At 40.9% G+C, this 15181-nt stretch overlaps 1 protein-coding gene across 1 annotated transcript in view; it reads right to left on the bottom strand.

The window, feature by feature from the left end:
* Positions 1-10533, bottom strand: part of LOC140728630 (NXPE family member 3-like) — a 72875-nt gene extending 62342 nt beyond the window's left edge. The window contains 1 exon segment of the mRNA XM_073047631.1: positions 10254-10533. Coding sequence (XP_072903732.1) covers positions 10254-10533 — 280 coding nt within the window.
* Positions 10534-15181: the final 4648 nt, after the last annotated feature.

The following is a 15181-nucleotide window of genomic DNA, read 5'->3' on the forward strand; positions in this document are numbered from 1 at the left end:
AGAATGATCAAAACAGTACATAGTGGGAAGTGGCACACCTCAGGGTAGTGTGATTAGCCCATTACCTTTCATCAGTATGATCAATGATGTCTTCACAAAGGTACCAGTGGATATAGGTAGGTCACTGTTTGCAGATGATGGGGACTTGTGGAAAAGAGGCAGGAACATGAAGCATATAATCAGGAAACTACAAGGAGCAATTGATGAAGTGGTAGAGTGGGGTTATGATTGAGGATGTAGATTTTCAGTAGAGAAAACTCATAGGGAATGGGGAGCAAGTTGTTCAGCATTGAAGGGAATGTATGTGGCTTTAGTAAGATCTGTGTTGGATTATGGAAGTGTAGCATATGGATCAGCAGCTAGGTCTCTTATAAAGAAACTGGATGTGATTCAGGCTCAGGTTTTGAGAATGTACAGTGGGGCTTTTAAAACATCACCAGTATCAGCCCTGCAGGTAGAAATAAGGGTAATGCCTTTGGATTTAAGGAGGATGCAATTGATGGCAAACTACTGGGCTAATTTGCAGGGACACAATGATTCTCACCCTACTAAAGGAGTGTGCAGGAGTCCTGGGAAAATGGGAGGTTTCAGAGGGAAAACTTTAGTCGGGTAGGGAATGATATTGCTAGAGAATGTGGAGTGTTTGATCTAAGGATAAGTCCTTCAGTAGTTTATCCGGTTGTAGCTCCATGGAAGCTTGTATGGCCTGATGTAGACTGGCATTTGTTAGAGGTAAAAAGGAAAGGAAAATATAAAACTGATTTGGTAAGTGTATTTAAATGTCATGTGATGGAAAAGTATAGTGATTATACTCAGGTCTATACAGATGGTGCTAAGGAACCTGAAACAGGAGTGACAGGGTTTGGGGTGGCTATACCAGCAAAAGCAATTGCAATCAGCAGAAGAACATCTGATAAGTTAGTGGTGTATACAGTGGAGATGATGGCAGTGTTGGTTGCGTTGCGTTGGGTGGAGAAAACTAAACTAGTCAAAGCATTGATATGCTCAGATTCATCTTCAGTTCTAGCAAGTTTAAGGTCTTCTCACTCAAACAGCCGGCAAGATGTACTTCATGAATTCCTTCAGTCAGTCACAAGAGTTGCAAATCAGGGAGGTCAGGTTAAATTTCTATGGGTTCCAGCTCATGTAGGGGTGAAGGGGAATGAAAGGGTGGATGAGTTGGCAAAGAGTGCATTAAAGAAAGAAAATATAGAAATGCACATTAGTATCAGTAAAGCAGAGGTTAATTGTGTAATCTGGGAAAAAATCAACCAAATGTGGCAAGAAATATGGGACAGGGAGGGGAAAGGGAGGCATTTATATCAAATACAAAAAATGTGTTGCAGGTACTAGGGTAGGTAGTAGATTCAGAAGAGAGGAAATTGTGTGGAATAGGTTAAGTGGGGCACTGTGCACTAAACCAAACATTGAAATTGATAGGGAAACACCAGACAGGATTGTGTGAGGAATGTCAGGAAGAGGAGTCAGTAGAACATGTAGTTCTGAGTTGCAGGACATACGGGATACAGAGAGATGATGAGAATTAATCTAAGGGGATTGGGGGTGCAGGAATTCACATTAAAAGGGTTGCTGGGCATGGGAGAGAGAGCACAGGTTAGGATATTTTTAGCTTTCTTAAGGGGTACAGGGGTTTTTTATAGGATATGATGGATAAACAGGAATAGGGTACTAGGATGGCCAAAGATGGAAGGATGAAGTGTAGGTCATGGTACGTGTGTGTGTGAGCGATTGGGTGAAGGGATTTAGAATGTGAGTCTGTCGCACATTCCGGAGCAGAAGGTGGCGGTAATGCACCATTAAGCCTGGTGCCAACTGCCGTAAAACAAGACGGGGGGGGGGGGGGGGAAGTGGAGAGAGAGAGAGAGAGAGATCAATTATTTTGTGTTTTATATTTGTAATTAATTTAGATCACTGTGTAGAGATCTGTTTTCACTTTGACACGAAGAAGTCTTTTTCTGTTGATCAGTGTCATAAAAGATGACTTAAATTCACTGTGGTACAATGTTGTAAAACATGAAAACTTCCAAAGGGTGGGGGGGGGGGGGGTGAGTACTTTTTATAGGCACTGTAAATGGTTTTGCTTATGGATACCAGTTCAGTAATTTAATCACCATCCCACCAATGACCACCTCAAAGCATTGTCTATCTGACACAAGATGGTGGCTCTCATTCTTCCCCAGAGACTTCAATGTATACCCAAGATGATATTCAAGCAAAAAAAAAGAAAAGGCTGTGGTGTCTGTGGCCCATTTTCAGATTAGATGTTGAAACAAAATCCACCATCTGTCTTGAAACTAAATAAAAATGTAGTACCATGACAGGCATACGAATCCTTCCAGTTCTGCGCAATATTTTCCCAAGTATACATCACAAGAAGGACAAATTACTCGGTCTGTGGAAGAGTGCACGGATTTGGGAGGTAACATTGGGGTGGACTGGATGAGTAACTGCAAAGCATTTAGTACAGAGTCATAGAACAATACAGCACAGAAACAAACTCTTTGGCCCATCTAGTCCATGCTGAGCCATTTAAACTGCCTAGTTCCATACCGTACCATAGCCCTGCATACTCCTCCCATCCATGTAACTTTCCAAATTTGAACTGTGTTCTGTGTTCAAGTCACTCTCCTTGGAAGGTCGTTGTGTTTGAGCGATCATTCTCCTTGGAAGGCTGTTGTGTACGAGTCACTGTCAGAGAAAGTTATCGAGATTCTGAGTTTTTTGTGATTGTTGGTGTGGACAGAAGTTCATATTGGTCTCCCTCAGTTTTCTGTGTTTTCTTCCTTGTTGCTGATCGGAATGTTGGGAGTTTGGACTTTTGATGTCCTTGTTGCTTTCTTCCGGATGGATGATGTGATAGTTTTTTTGGGCGAGGGAGGAGGTTGGGGGTTTGAAGTTCTTGCTGCTGTTTCTCCATGTGGGCGACCTGTTAATTATTCTGCACGAGAAAGGGGGTTGGGGGTTTGATGTTCTTGTTGCTGCTTTTCTGTGTGGGCGATGCGTTAGTTCTTTTATATGAGGGAGGGTATTGGCGGCTTGCAAGTTTTTGTCTCTTTATGTGTATGGGGTTGTTGATGTCTTTCTGTCAACAATTTCCATGGCTTTCTTTGTTTCGTGATATATTTGGAGAAGACGAATCTCAGAATTTTATACTGCATACCTGCTTTGATAATAAAATTAACCTTTGAAACTTTTTGAACCTTTAAATGTTGAAATCAAGCTCATATGCTTGAGCACTGGCAGCTTGTTCCTCACTTTCACAACCCAGATCCCTTTATTCTACCACACTCCTCAGTGCTCTACCGTTCACTGTGTAAGCTAATCTGGCTGGTCCTATCGATGTGCAACACCTCGCATTTTTCTGCATAAGTTCCATCTGCCTTTTTTTTCAGTAGATCCAGATCCCATTGCAAGGTCTGATAGTGTTCCTCACTGTCCACTACACCCCCAATCTTGGTGTATCTGTGAATTTGCTGATCTGGTTAACCCCATTATCATCTAGATCATTGGCATAGATGACAAACAACTATAGACACTGCACTGATCCCTGTGGCATTCCACTAGTCCCGGGCCTCCAGTTAGAGAGGAAACCATCTACTACCACACAAAGTCAATGTCTAATCCAATTTACTATCTTATCTTGAATGGTAAGCAACTAAATCTTGACCAACCTCCATGTAGGATCTTGTCAAATGCCTTGCTAAAGTCCATGTAGACAACATCCACTGCCTTGGCTTCATCAACTGTCTGAGTAAAGCCCTCAAAAACTCTATAAGATTGGTTATACACTACCTACCATGCACAAAGCCAGCCCTTATCAATTTATGTCTCTCCAAATACTCATAGATCCAGTTTCTTAGAACACCTTCCAATAACATATCCACTTCTAATGTCAGGCTCAGTAGGCTATAATTTCCTGGTTCATTTTCAGAGGCTTTCTTAAATAGAATAACAACATTAGCTGACTTCCAATCCTCCAGTGCACCTGTTGCTAAGGATGATTTAAATATCTCTGTTAGGGCCCCTATATTTTCTGCACACCTCCCAGAGGGTTGAAGTATCAACTTGTCCAGCCTTGGGGATTTATCCACCTCAATACAGCAAACACCTCCTCCTCTGTAATCTGCTTAGGGTCCATGACCTTGCTGCTGCTTTGCCTCATGTCTATAGCCTCAGGGTCCATCCCCTAAGTAAATACAGATGCAAAATAATCCATTTAAGATCTCCCATCTCTTTTGGCTCCTCACACACAGATTGCCATTCTGATCTTCCAGAGGTCTAATTTTGTCCCTTACAATCCTTTTGCTCTTAACATATCTGCAGAAACCTCAAAGGATTTTCTTTCACCTTGTCTGCTAGGGCAACCTCATGTCTTCTTCTAGCCCTCCTTTCTTTCTCAAGAGTTATCTTGCACTCCTTATACTCTATAAGTACTTCATTTGTTTCCACCTGCCTATACTGCTATGCACTTCCTTTTTTTTTTAACCATGGCCCAATATCTCTTGAAAGCCGAGGTTCCTTGAACCTGTATCCTTGCCTTTTACTCTGATAGGCACGTACAAACTAGGTACTCACTTTTGAAGGCCACTCATTTACCATGTACAACTTGGCCAGAAAACAGCTGGTCTCCATCCTCACATGCCAAATCTTTTCTGATACCATCAAAATTGGCTTTTTTTCCAATTTATGATCTCAACCAGGGGACCAGACCTATATTTTTCCATATTTACTTTGAAACTAATGTCATTATGATCACTAGATGCAAAGTCTTCCCCTACTCAAACCTTAGTCACCTGCCCTGTCTCATTCCCTAAAAAGAGATCAAGTATTACACAGTCTCTTCTTGGGATTTCTTTGTGCTAATTAAAGAAACTTTCCTGAACACATTTGACAAACTCTATCCTATCTAGTACTTTTACAGTATGGGAACCCCAGTCAATATGTGGAAACTTAAAATCGCCTACTATAAAAACTATGTATTTCTTGCAAAAGTCTGCGATCTCATTACAAATTTGTTCCTCTAAATATGCAGACTGTTGTACATATGCAGCCAATGTGTACCAGAAGTGGAGAGAATGAATGTTTAATGTGGTTAACTAAATGCCATTGAAGTGGACTGCTTTCACCTGAATAACACTGTGTTTCTTAAAAGTTGTTCTATCACATACCTGAATTGTGTCTTTAAGATGGTGGAAAAGCCTTGCTTATTTGGGAAGGGAGTCACTGCTGCAGTATACTAGCCCCCAGCCTGCTCCTGTAGTCTCAGCTTTTACATGACTAGTACTGTTGAGTTTTTTGGTCACTGGTGACCTCTAAGCTTTAGATGGTGTAGTATTCACTGGTTACTAAGTTTTGGACATTTATTGAATATCACATCTGGAAATGTTTCAGACTTTTCAGTGCCGAATAAATAATTGGAAATGATTGAAATTATTTCTGTCAAATAAATAGAAATTGACTGACATTATGTAAACTAAATCTGCCAATATACATTGGTAACTTAATGAAAAATTTTCTGTTGTCCAAAACTTTCCTCCTTACTGTTGACTGCATGGCCAGTTTCTACAACATCAGCACACCTCTTTACCATGGTGTGTGTGTGTATATATATATACATGTATTAAAAACATATTACAATAAGTATGGAGACCTATGAAAGCTCATTTAAGAAGAAAGTCAACATTATTCTTTGTTTCCTGTCACTGAGTCAATTTCAATCAAATTTTTCATATTCCCTGTGATTCTTTGGGATTTCACTTTTATGTCATGTGCAACTCACCTGATCAAAAGTTGTGCTAAAATTTATGATAGTAAACACACTTATCAATCATCAATAAAAAGATTCAATCAGGTTAATCAGACTCAACCTTCTCACACAGTGGCTTTTGGAATGATTTCTACTAACTTACCCACCTCTGATGTTATACTAACTGCCCAGTAACAGCAAGATTTTTCACTGCCTCACTTTCTTAACAACAGTATAATATTAAAGGCTATACTGGCTGCTACAGATGGCTTGATGCATGTGGTGAAATAGGATTTTAAAAACTGTAAACAAGAGAAAATCTGCAGATGCTGGAAATCCGAGCACCACACACAAAATGCCAGAGGAACTCAGCAGGCCAGGCAGCATCGATGGAAAAGAACAGAGTTGATGTTTTGGACCACCAGGACTGGGGGTAAAAAGATTTTTTATGAGTGTTGCTTAAAAAAAATGTAGTCAGGGATCTAATGTCATGACATTCAGGCTTAGCAAGTTGTCCATTTTCAGAGATAATGGATTGATAAGCTACTTAATTGCTTCCTCCACCCTTATCACATTCATTTGTCTTATCTGTAATATTGGTACATCTTCTGTTCAGGGATCAGTCATAAAAAAATCATTACAAATCTTACTCATGCCAACACACAGTTTACCTTTATAAGACCATAAAATACAGGAGCAGAATTAGGCCATTTGACCCATCATGTCTGTTCTGCCATTTCATCATGGCTGATCCATTATTCCTCTGATCCTCAAAGTCCTGCCTTCTCCTTTTATTCCTTCATGCCACGATCAATCAAGAAGCTATTGACCTCTGCCTTAAATATTCATAAAGACTTGGCCTCCACAGCTGCCTTTGGCAATGAATTGCACAGATTCACCACTTTCTGGCTAAAGAAATTCCTCCCCTTCTCTGTTCTAAAAGGCCACTTCATTATTCTGAGGCTGTGTCATCTGGTCTTCGATTCTCCCACCAAAGGGAACATCCTCTGCACATCCACTCTATCAAGGCCTTTCACCATTTGATAGGTTTCAGTGAGGTCACCCCTAATTCGTCTAAACTCTAGTGAATACAGGCCCTGAGCCATCAAATGCTCTTCATATGACAAGCCATTCAATCCTGGAATAATTTTCGTGAGCCTCCTTTGAACCCTCTCCAATGTCAGCACATCCTTTTTTCAGATAAGGGATCCAAAACAGCTCACAGTACTCCAAGTGAGGCCTTGCAAGTGCTCATAAAACCTCAACATTACATACTTGCTTTTATATTCTAATCCTTTTGTAATGAATGCTAACATTGCATTTGTATCACATTTATCTACTTATCTATCTATATACTACTAAAAATCTCATGCTCGGTCTGTCTGTGACCTCCAGTTAGCGCAAATGGTGCATTACAGTGGCACTTCTTTCGGCTCAATCAACTTAAAATGCGCTAACTTACAGAATGTAGGCAAAGTTTAGGGTTATATATTCATTTAAAATTGCTCATTCGCAAAAATCACCAGGCTGCCTTTCACTCGAGAGCTGATCCGCCATCATGGAGATTGGGATGTGACACCACAACGTATGCGCACGGCCAGCCTCAGCAGTGAAACCAAGCAGAGCAAAAGGGCAGGGCAGCTCTATTTCGAGCGGTCACATATCACCATCAGCATGTGCAGGATTAGGACAGATCTAACTGCCACCCATCAATAAGGGATCATTAAATCTTATTGTAATGACGTACTTCTCTTTCAATATTTTTATTAGTTTCTGCATAAAGGAATACAGAGTACAAGAAGATATATGTTATAAGTAAAAAAAAACACCAAATACATTGTGTTAAAAATACAGTTACAATCACAAGACCCTATATTCATAAAATTAAATTAACTCATAATATTGAAATATAATAATTTTGTTATACAGAAAAAAAATCTAAACCCACTACCAAAGTCAGAGCTGTTAGGAAAAGCAAGAAAAAAGGGTGAAAACCCTTATCATATAACGAAATATATTATTAGCCACCATTTGTACTTTTGCAACAAATCAAAGGTTTTGAAAATAACTCAAAATGGTCCCCACAATATATAAAAGTCTTGACTAGATTCAAAAACTGAACATCGGATCTTCTCTAAATTTAAGCATGACATAACATCCCATAACCATTAATGACATTCTTCAAGACACTCATAAAACCTTTTGCTGCAGTCAAAAGACAGCGGTGACTATGTCACGTCCATTTAGGAGAGCGCCAACCACATCATCACAGCTTCCTTTGGTGTTACTTCATATCTTCTATCCAGCATTAGGGTAAAAAAATGGTCAGTCTATTTATGCCACATGGAAAGAGAAGGGGGATATTATAGTCAAGAAATGACACCACACGTCATCAGGAAGCGGCAAGGAGAGGGAGAGAACAAGAATCGGATGAGGCCAGGGCTGCACGGCTCCAGGATCAAAGATTCAGGACAAAAAAGGTGACAGAAGAAGAGACCGAGGAGGAGAGGCATGCACATCTCCAAAATGACAACAGGCACAGGAGGAGGAGAGAGGAAGAGACAAAAGAGCTGAGAAATGCATGTCTCCAAGATCAGAGACAAAGAATAAATAGCAGAAGAGATGAAGAGACGGCGCATGAATGAATGGACTGCACGTCTCTAGAATGACAACGGGAGGCACAAGGGTAGCAAATCAACCAGAAATGTTGCCATCAAAAGTGTCCTTTAAACGAGGAGGAGCTACATTTGCCTTGCTACGCATCTTTCTTCTTTAATAAACTGGTTTTTCTTCTTCAATTTCCAAATCTAAGCAATACCAACAGCATTCAGGAAAATGTCATGTTCATTCTGGTCACATCAGGCTGTACTACCTTTCTCTCAAAGGGTGCCCCAACGGGTCACCCCGTTGTTTAGTAGTCCCTAATTTACTCTACGCTTAGTCAATATTTTACTCTTTATGTGCTTATATAGAAACTTTGGATCTATTTTTATTTTTATTTTTGCATACCCTCTCTTGGCTTTCCTACTTCGTCAACATTTTCTACATGATTTCAGCTTTCTCTGGGTGGCCAGTATATACCTCCTCTTTCTTTGATTTATCCAATCCTATTCACTATGTTGTCAGGAAGTCCTACACTTTTTTCTCTATGAGAATATGCTTATCTAAACCTTTGAAACTCTTCTCCAATTGCTTTAAAAGTGTTTTAACTTCAAGTTTATGTTTCCAATCAACAATTGGTAAATTACATGTCACTGTAAAGCATTACCCCAATTGAGGACTTTGTTTCTTCTTTTGACCTTTTTTGTTATCAATGATAGATCTAAATGAATTATGAACTCTGTTACGAAATTAGCTTTCCTCTGATACTCCTACCTGCCAACCGTGTTTCTCTGAAACTAAAAATATCTTTCCTGCATCATTGTAATAGACTTTCAAATTTTCTTTAAAATGTATCTTCAACGATTCTTGTTCTTTATTCATTTCTAGTCCAGGAGGTTAATGATGTTCTGTTCTTTCTGTCACCTGGGCTGATCCCCTGTTTAACTGCACAAACTAGGATGATCTTTCATTGGCTCAATATCATATTAGTTGTTCCACTTATCCACTGCATCTCTGGCAAATTCACAATATTGTTTTCTCCACATTAATGGATGTCTGATTGTGGAGCAAAGTTTTGTGCTTTGTGTATCAAACTGGATGATCTCAAAGTTTTTTCAAATTATATTCCATTTTACTTGATTTTGCCCACTCATTCAGTTTGTCTGAATTCCTTTAAAGTCTCTTTACGTTCTCTTCCTCCTCCTCTTCAGTATGTTATATAGGTTTAGAACTGTCAGTTTGGGGGAAAAATGTGATATTTGGCTCCCCCATCCAAAGTTTTGATACAAAGTTTTGTATGACTGTGGATCAAGTGCTAAGTGTCTGTGATACCCAGCCAGTCACAACTTGCAAACCTGGGAGGGACCTGATTATTTATAATATGCTTTTGTTTGACAATCATGTCTGTATGTTACTCCCCAGCTCTGCTCAAGTTTTCTTACCTTCAGTAAGGGATTTTACTGAATGCATTCTGAATATTCAGTAAGATCCTACATGAAAATTGGTCATCCATTTATTTTCCTTTTATCTACTCCGGAAATGAGCAGACCTCTTTGAATGGAAAGTTTCACTGACCTTTCTGATGCTATAGTAGATTATGTGCAGCAAGCTCTTGTATCTTCAGCAACAGACTGGAAAGGGCATCACCGATTAACTTTCAATGTTATTGTTGGTGGTAATGTAATCCTTGCCTACCTCTGCAGCTGATGTTATGGCTTTACAGATGTTTCACACAGTATTCTGGTAAAATCATATCAAATATTGCAAGCACAATTCCTTTGGGGCAGCTCAAGTATGCTGGTAATATAAAATATCATGATGTTGCTACTGTTGAGGAGTGGAGGAAACCTAATCGCTTCATTGGCCTTATTCCAGGCTTCCAGACTCGCTTCATTGGCCATATTCCAGGCTTGCAGACTCGCTTCATTGGCCATATTCCAGGCTTCCAGACTCGCTTCATTGGCCATATTCCAGGCTTTCACACTCGCTTCATTGGCCATATTCCAGGCTTTCACACTCGCTTCATTGGCCATATTCCAGGCTTTCACACTCGCTTCATTGGCCATATTCCAGGCTTCCAGACTCGCTTCATTGGCCATATTCCAGGCTTTCACACTCGCTTCATTGGCCATATTCCAGGCTTCCAGACTTGCTTCATTGTCCATATTCTAGGCTTCCAGACTCGCTTCATTGTCCATATTCCAGGCTTGCAGACTCGCTTCATTGTCCATATTCCAGGCTTCCAGACTCGCTTTATTGGCCATATTCCAGGCTTCCAGACTCGCTTCATTGGCCATATTCCAAGCTTCCAGACTCGCTTCATTGGCCATATTCCAGGCTTCCAGACTCGCTTCATTGGTCATATTCCAGGCTTCCAGACTCGCTTCATTGGCCATATTCCAGGCTTCCAGACTCGCTTCATTGGCCATATTCCAGGCTTGCAGACTCGCTTCATTGGCCATATTCCAGGCTTGCAGACTCGCTTCATTGGCCATATTCCAGGCTTGCAGACTCGCTTCATTGGCCATATTCCAGGCTTCCAGACTCACTTCATTGGCCATATTCCAGGCTTCCAGACTTCCTTCATTGACCATATTCCAGGCTTCTGGAGTCTCACTTCATTGGCCATATTCCATTCCTCCTTTTGTTAGAAAGTCTGACTCAGAGCATCTCTGCAACAGAAATGAAGTTACAAAATTTACCATGGATAACTTGTTCTTAAATCTGTGTGGATGAAAACTACACAAACATTTTCTTTTCATCATTTTTTCCTGCAAATCATTTGCCTGGCCTGCTGTCCTGATGGCAGTGACTCTATAATCAAACTATCTTCCCATGGAGACATTTACCCTGAAACAAAAAACCATGAATCATGTGTGAGCATTGGTAAACCATGCCAAAAACCATGTTACATCTTACATCTGGACAGGATACTTCCGATGGATAACTGTTGGTGATAGTTCAAAGAGGACATGCCAAATTTCTTTAGCCTCCTGAGGAAGTGGAGGTGCTGGGTAGGTTCCTTCTCATGGTGTCTATGTGTTCGGACCAGGACAGGCTATTGGGGATGTTCATTCCTAGGAACTTGATGATCTCACCTCTCTTGACCTCTGTGCCATTGATATAAACAGGAGCATATATACCATCCCACTTCCTGAAGTCAATGATCAGTTCTTTTGTTTTGATGACATTGAGGCAAAGGTTGTTGTCATGACATTGTATATTATATGTGTATATGGCACCAAGCATCTGGACAGATAAGTCAAGTCAAGTCAAGTTCTTTGTCATTTCGACCATAAACTGCTGGTACAGTATACAGTAAAAGCAAACAACATTCCTCCAGGACCCCGGTGCTACAGGAAACAACACAACACTATACTAGACTATGTGAGACAACACAAGGCTATGTAAAACAACATAAAAACTGCACAGGACTACATAAAGTGCACAAAAGGCAACTGCACATTTGTAATTCATTAAAGAGAATGGTGGAATCATTTTTTACTCCAATTATCCTTAGATTTGGGGCTATTTTTCAATTGTGTATAATTTATTGTTGTGGTTGGGGTGGCATTGTAGTGTAGTGGTTAGCACAATGCTTTACAGTACCAGTGAACTGAGTTCAATTCCCGCCACTGCCTGTAAGGAGTTTGTATGTTATCCCCATAACCACATTGGTTTACTTTGGGTTCCTTCCACTGTGTAAAGACCAACTGGTGGTAGGTTAGTTGGTAATTGTCCTGTGATTAGGCTAGGATTAAATTGGAGGACTGCTGGGTGGAGCGGCTCAAAGGGCTGGAAGGGCCTATTCTACGATGTATCTTAATAAATGAATAAAAATAGATGTATTTACTGAATTACCTAATCATAATGGATGCAATATTATCTGGGGGCAGTCACATTTACAAGGAAGCAGAGTGTAATATTAGCTTTGTCAAAGCAGCATCCATGTTATTGCTTAATTTATTAAAACACTGCAACAATTGGTTCTGTTTAATTTATTAAGTTTATTAACTATATTGTAATTAAGAACTCAAAAGGGTGAAGAGTAGATGATAACTACACCTGCAAGAAGTGCATTCAGCTGCAGCTTCTTTCCAATCCTGTTAAGGAATTGGAGCTGGATGAACATCAGATCATTTGGGAGGATGATGGTTTGATTGACAGAAAGGACAGAGTTACACCCGAGGTACAGAACATGCGGAACTGGGTGATGGTTAGGACGTGGGGAACTGGATGATGGTCAGGAGGGGGAGAAGGACTAAGCTGCCAGTGCAGTGTATCTCTGTGGCTGCTCCCCTCAACAGCAGGTATACTTGTTGGAGGGATGACCTAGCGGAAGAAAACTATGGTGGTCAGGTCTCTGGCACTGAGTCTGTCTCCGTGGCTCAGAAGGAAAGTGGGAGGAAGAGGTGAGCTGTACTGACAGAGGATTCATTAGTTAGGGGAACAGACAGGAGGGACAGTTTGCACCTGAACTGGAGGGGGACAATATTCTAGTGGGAATGTTTGCTTGTGATGCATAATGGTTAAACCAGAGTCTCAGGGGGATGGGAGCCAGACCACCAGTGCAGACAGTAGAAAGACATGGGAAAGGTGTTATTAAGCCTACATACAAAATCAGGGATTAAGAGGTTTAGCATAGTGGCACTCCTTAGCAACAGAATAGGTACCATAGGGTTGGAGGGTAGCCAATTTTGTTCTGCTGTTTAAGAAGAGCTTTAAATGTAAACCAGGAAATTACAGGTCCATGAGTTTGGCAACTGTTGTGGGAAACTTATTGGAAGGTACTTCAAGGGAATTGATATATAAGTATTTGAATAGGCATGGACTGATGGAAGGATAGTCAGCATGGCTTTGTGCATTGTAGGTTATGTCTAACCAATGCTAAAGTTTCTCAAGGAAGTTACCACAAAAATGGATGAAGGTAAGGCAATGGATGTTGCCTACATGGACTTTAGCAAGGCATTTGACAAGGTCTTGCATGGGAGGCTGGTCAAGAAAGTTCAGTTGCTCGGCATTCAAGATGAGGTAGTAGATTGGATTAGACAATTGCTTTGTGGGAGAAGCCAGAGAGTGGTAGTGGAGGATTGCCTCTGACTGGAGGCCTGTGACTAGTGGAGCGCTGCAGGGATCAGTGCTGGGTCCATTGTTGTTTCTCATCTGTATCAATGATTTGGATAATAATGTGGTTAACTGGATCAGCAAATTCTTGGATGACACCTAGAATGGGGGTGTAGTGGATACTGAGGAAGGCTATTATGGCTTGCAGAGGGACCTGAATTAGCTGGAAAATTGGGTTGAAAAATGGCAGATGGAATTTAATGCAGACAAGTGTGAGGTGTTGCACTTTGGTAGGACCAACCAGGATAGGTCTTACACAGTGAACGGTAGGGCACTGAGGAGCATGGTAGGACAATGGGATCTGGGAATACAGGTCCAGAATTCATTGACCGTGGTGTCACAGGTTGATAGGATTGCAAAGAGAGCTTCTGGCATATTGGCCTTCATAAATGAAAGTACTGAGTAAAGGAGATGGGATGTTTCGTTGAAGTTGTATAAGGCATTGGTGAGACCTAATTTGGAGTATTGTGTACAGTTTTGGTCACCTATCCACTGGAAAGATGTAAATAAAGTTAAAAGAGTACAGAGAAAATTTACAAGGATGTTGCCGGGTTTGGAGGACCTGAGTTATAGGGAATGATTGAATAGGTTAGGACTGTATTCCTTAGAACGTAGAAGATTAAGAGGAGATTTGATAGAGGAATACAAAACTATGAGGGGTATAAATAGGGTAAATGCAACAGACTCTTTCCACTGAGGTTGGGTGGGACTGCAGCCAGAGGTTATGGGTTAAGGGTGAAAGAGAAAAAGTTTAAGGGGAATATGAGGGGAAACTTCTTCACTCAGAGGGTTGTGAGAGTGTGGAATGAGCTGCCAGCACAAGTGATGCATGCAGGCTCGATTTCAATGTTTAAACAAAGCTTGAATAGGGACATGGATAGTAGGGGTATGGAGGGCTATGGTCCCGGTGTAGGTTGATGGGAGTAGGCAGTCTAAGTGGTTTTGGCATGGACTAGATGGGACAAAAGTCCTGTTTCTGTGCTGTACTTCTCTATGACTGAAGGCTGTGATATTCTGAGTTGTGTGTATTTCAATGCAAGTGGTATTGTAGGAAAGGGCATGGATCAGTACGTGGAATTATGACAGTATAGACTTTAGTGAGGCTTTGTTGCAGGAGGGACAAGACAGGCAGCTCAGTGTTCCAGGGTTCAGATACTTCAGACTTTTTAGAGTGGGACAGATTAAATGGTGTGTGATGGCATTTCTAGTCCAAGAGAATGTCATGGCTGTGCTCAGATAGGACAGACTGGAGAGCTCATCTACTGAAGCTATATGGGTGGAAATGAGGAATAAGAGAGGGTGACCATGTTAATGGGGCTTACAGACCACCCGATAGTTACGTGTGATTTAGAAGAGCAAATTTGTAGAGAGAGAGAGATTGTAGACTGTTGCAAGAAACATAAGTTTGTGATAGTTGGTGATTTTAACTTTACACATATTGGTTGGGTCTCCCATATTGTCAAAGGATGAGATAGGATAGAGTTTGTCAAATAGATTCAGGAAAGTTTCCTTAATCTGAACACAGAGACTCCAACTATCGAGGAGCCATACTAGATTTTCTATTAGGATTGGACTGGTTTTCGAGAGATAACCAGGCCCTGATAAAGAAGCAGGAGGTGCATAGCAGGTACAGACAGGAAAGAGCTACTGAGGTACTTGAGGAGTATAAGAAATGCAAGAGGAAATCGG

The sequence above is a fragment of the Hemitrygon akajei genome, chromosome 5 (assembly GCF_048418815.1).
Source record: "Hemitrygon akajei chromosome 5, sHemAka1.3, whole genome shotgun sequence".
NCBI classification, from domain to species: Eukaryota; Metazoa; Chordata; class Chondrichthyes; order Myliobatiformes; family Dasyatidae; genus Hemitrygon; species Hemitrygon akajei.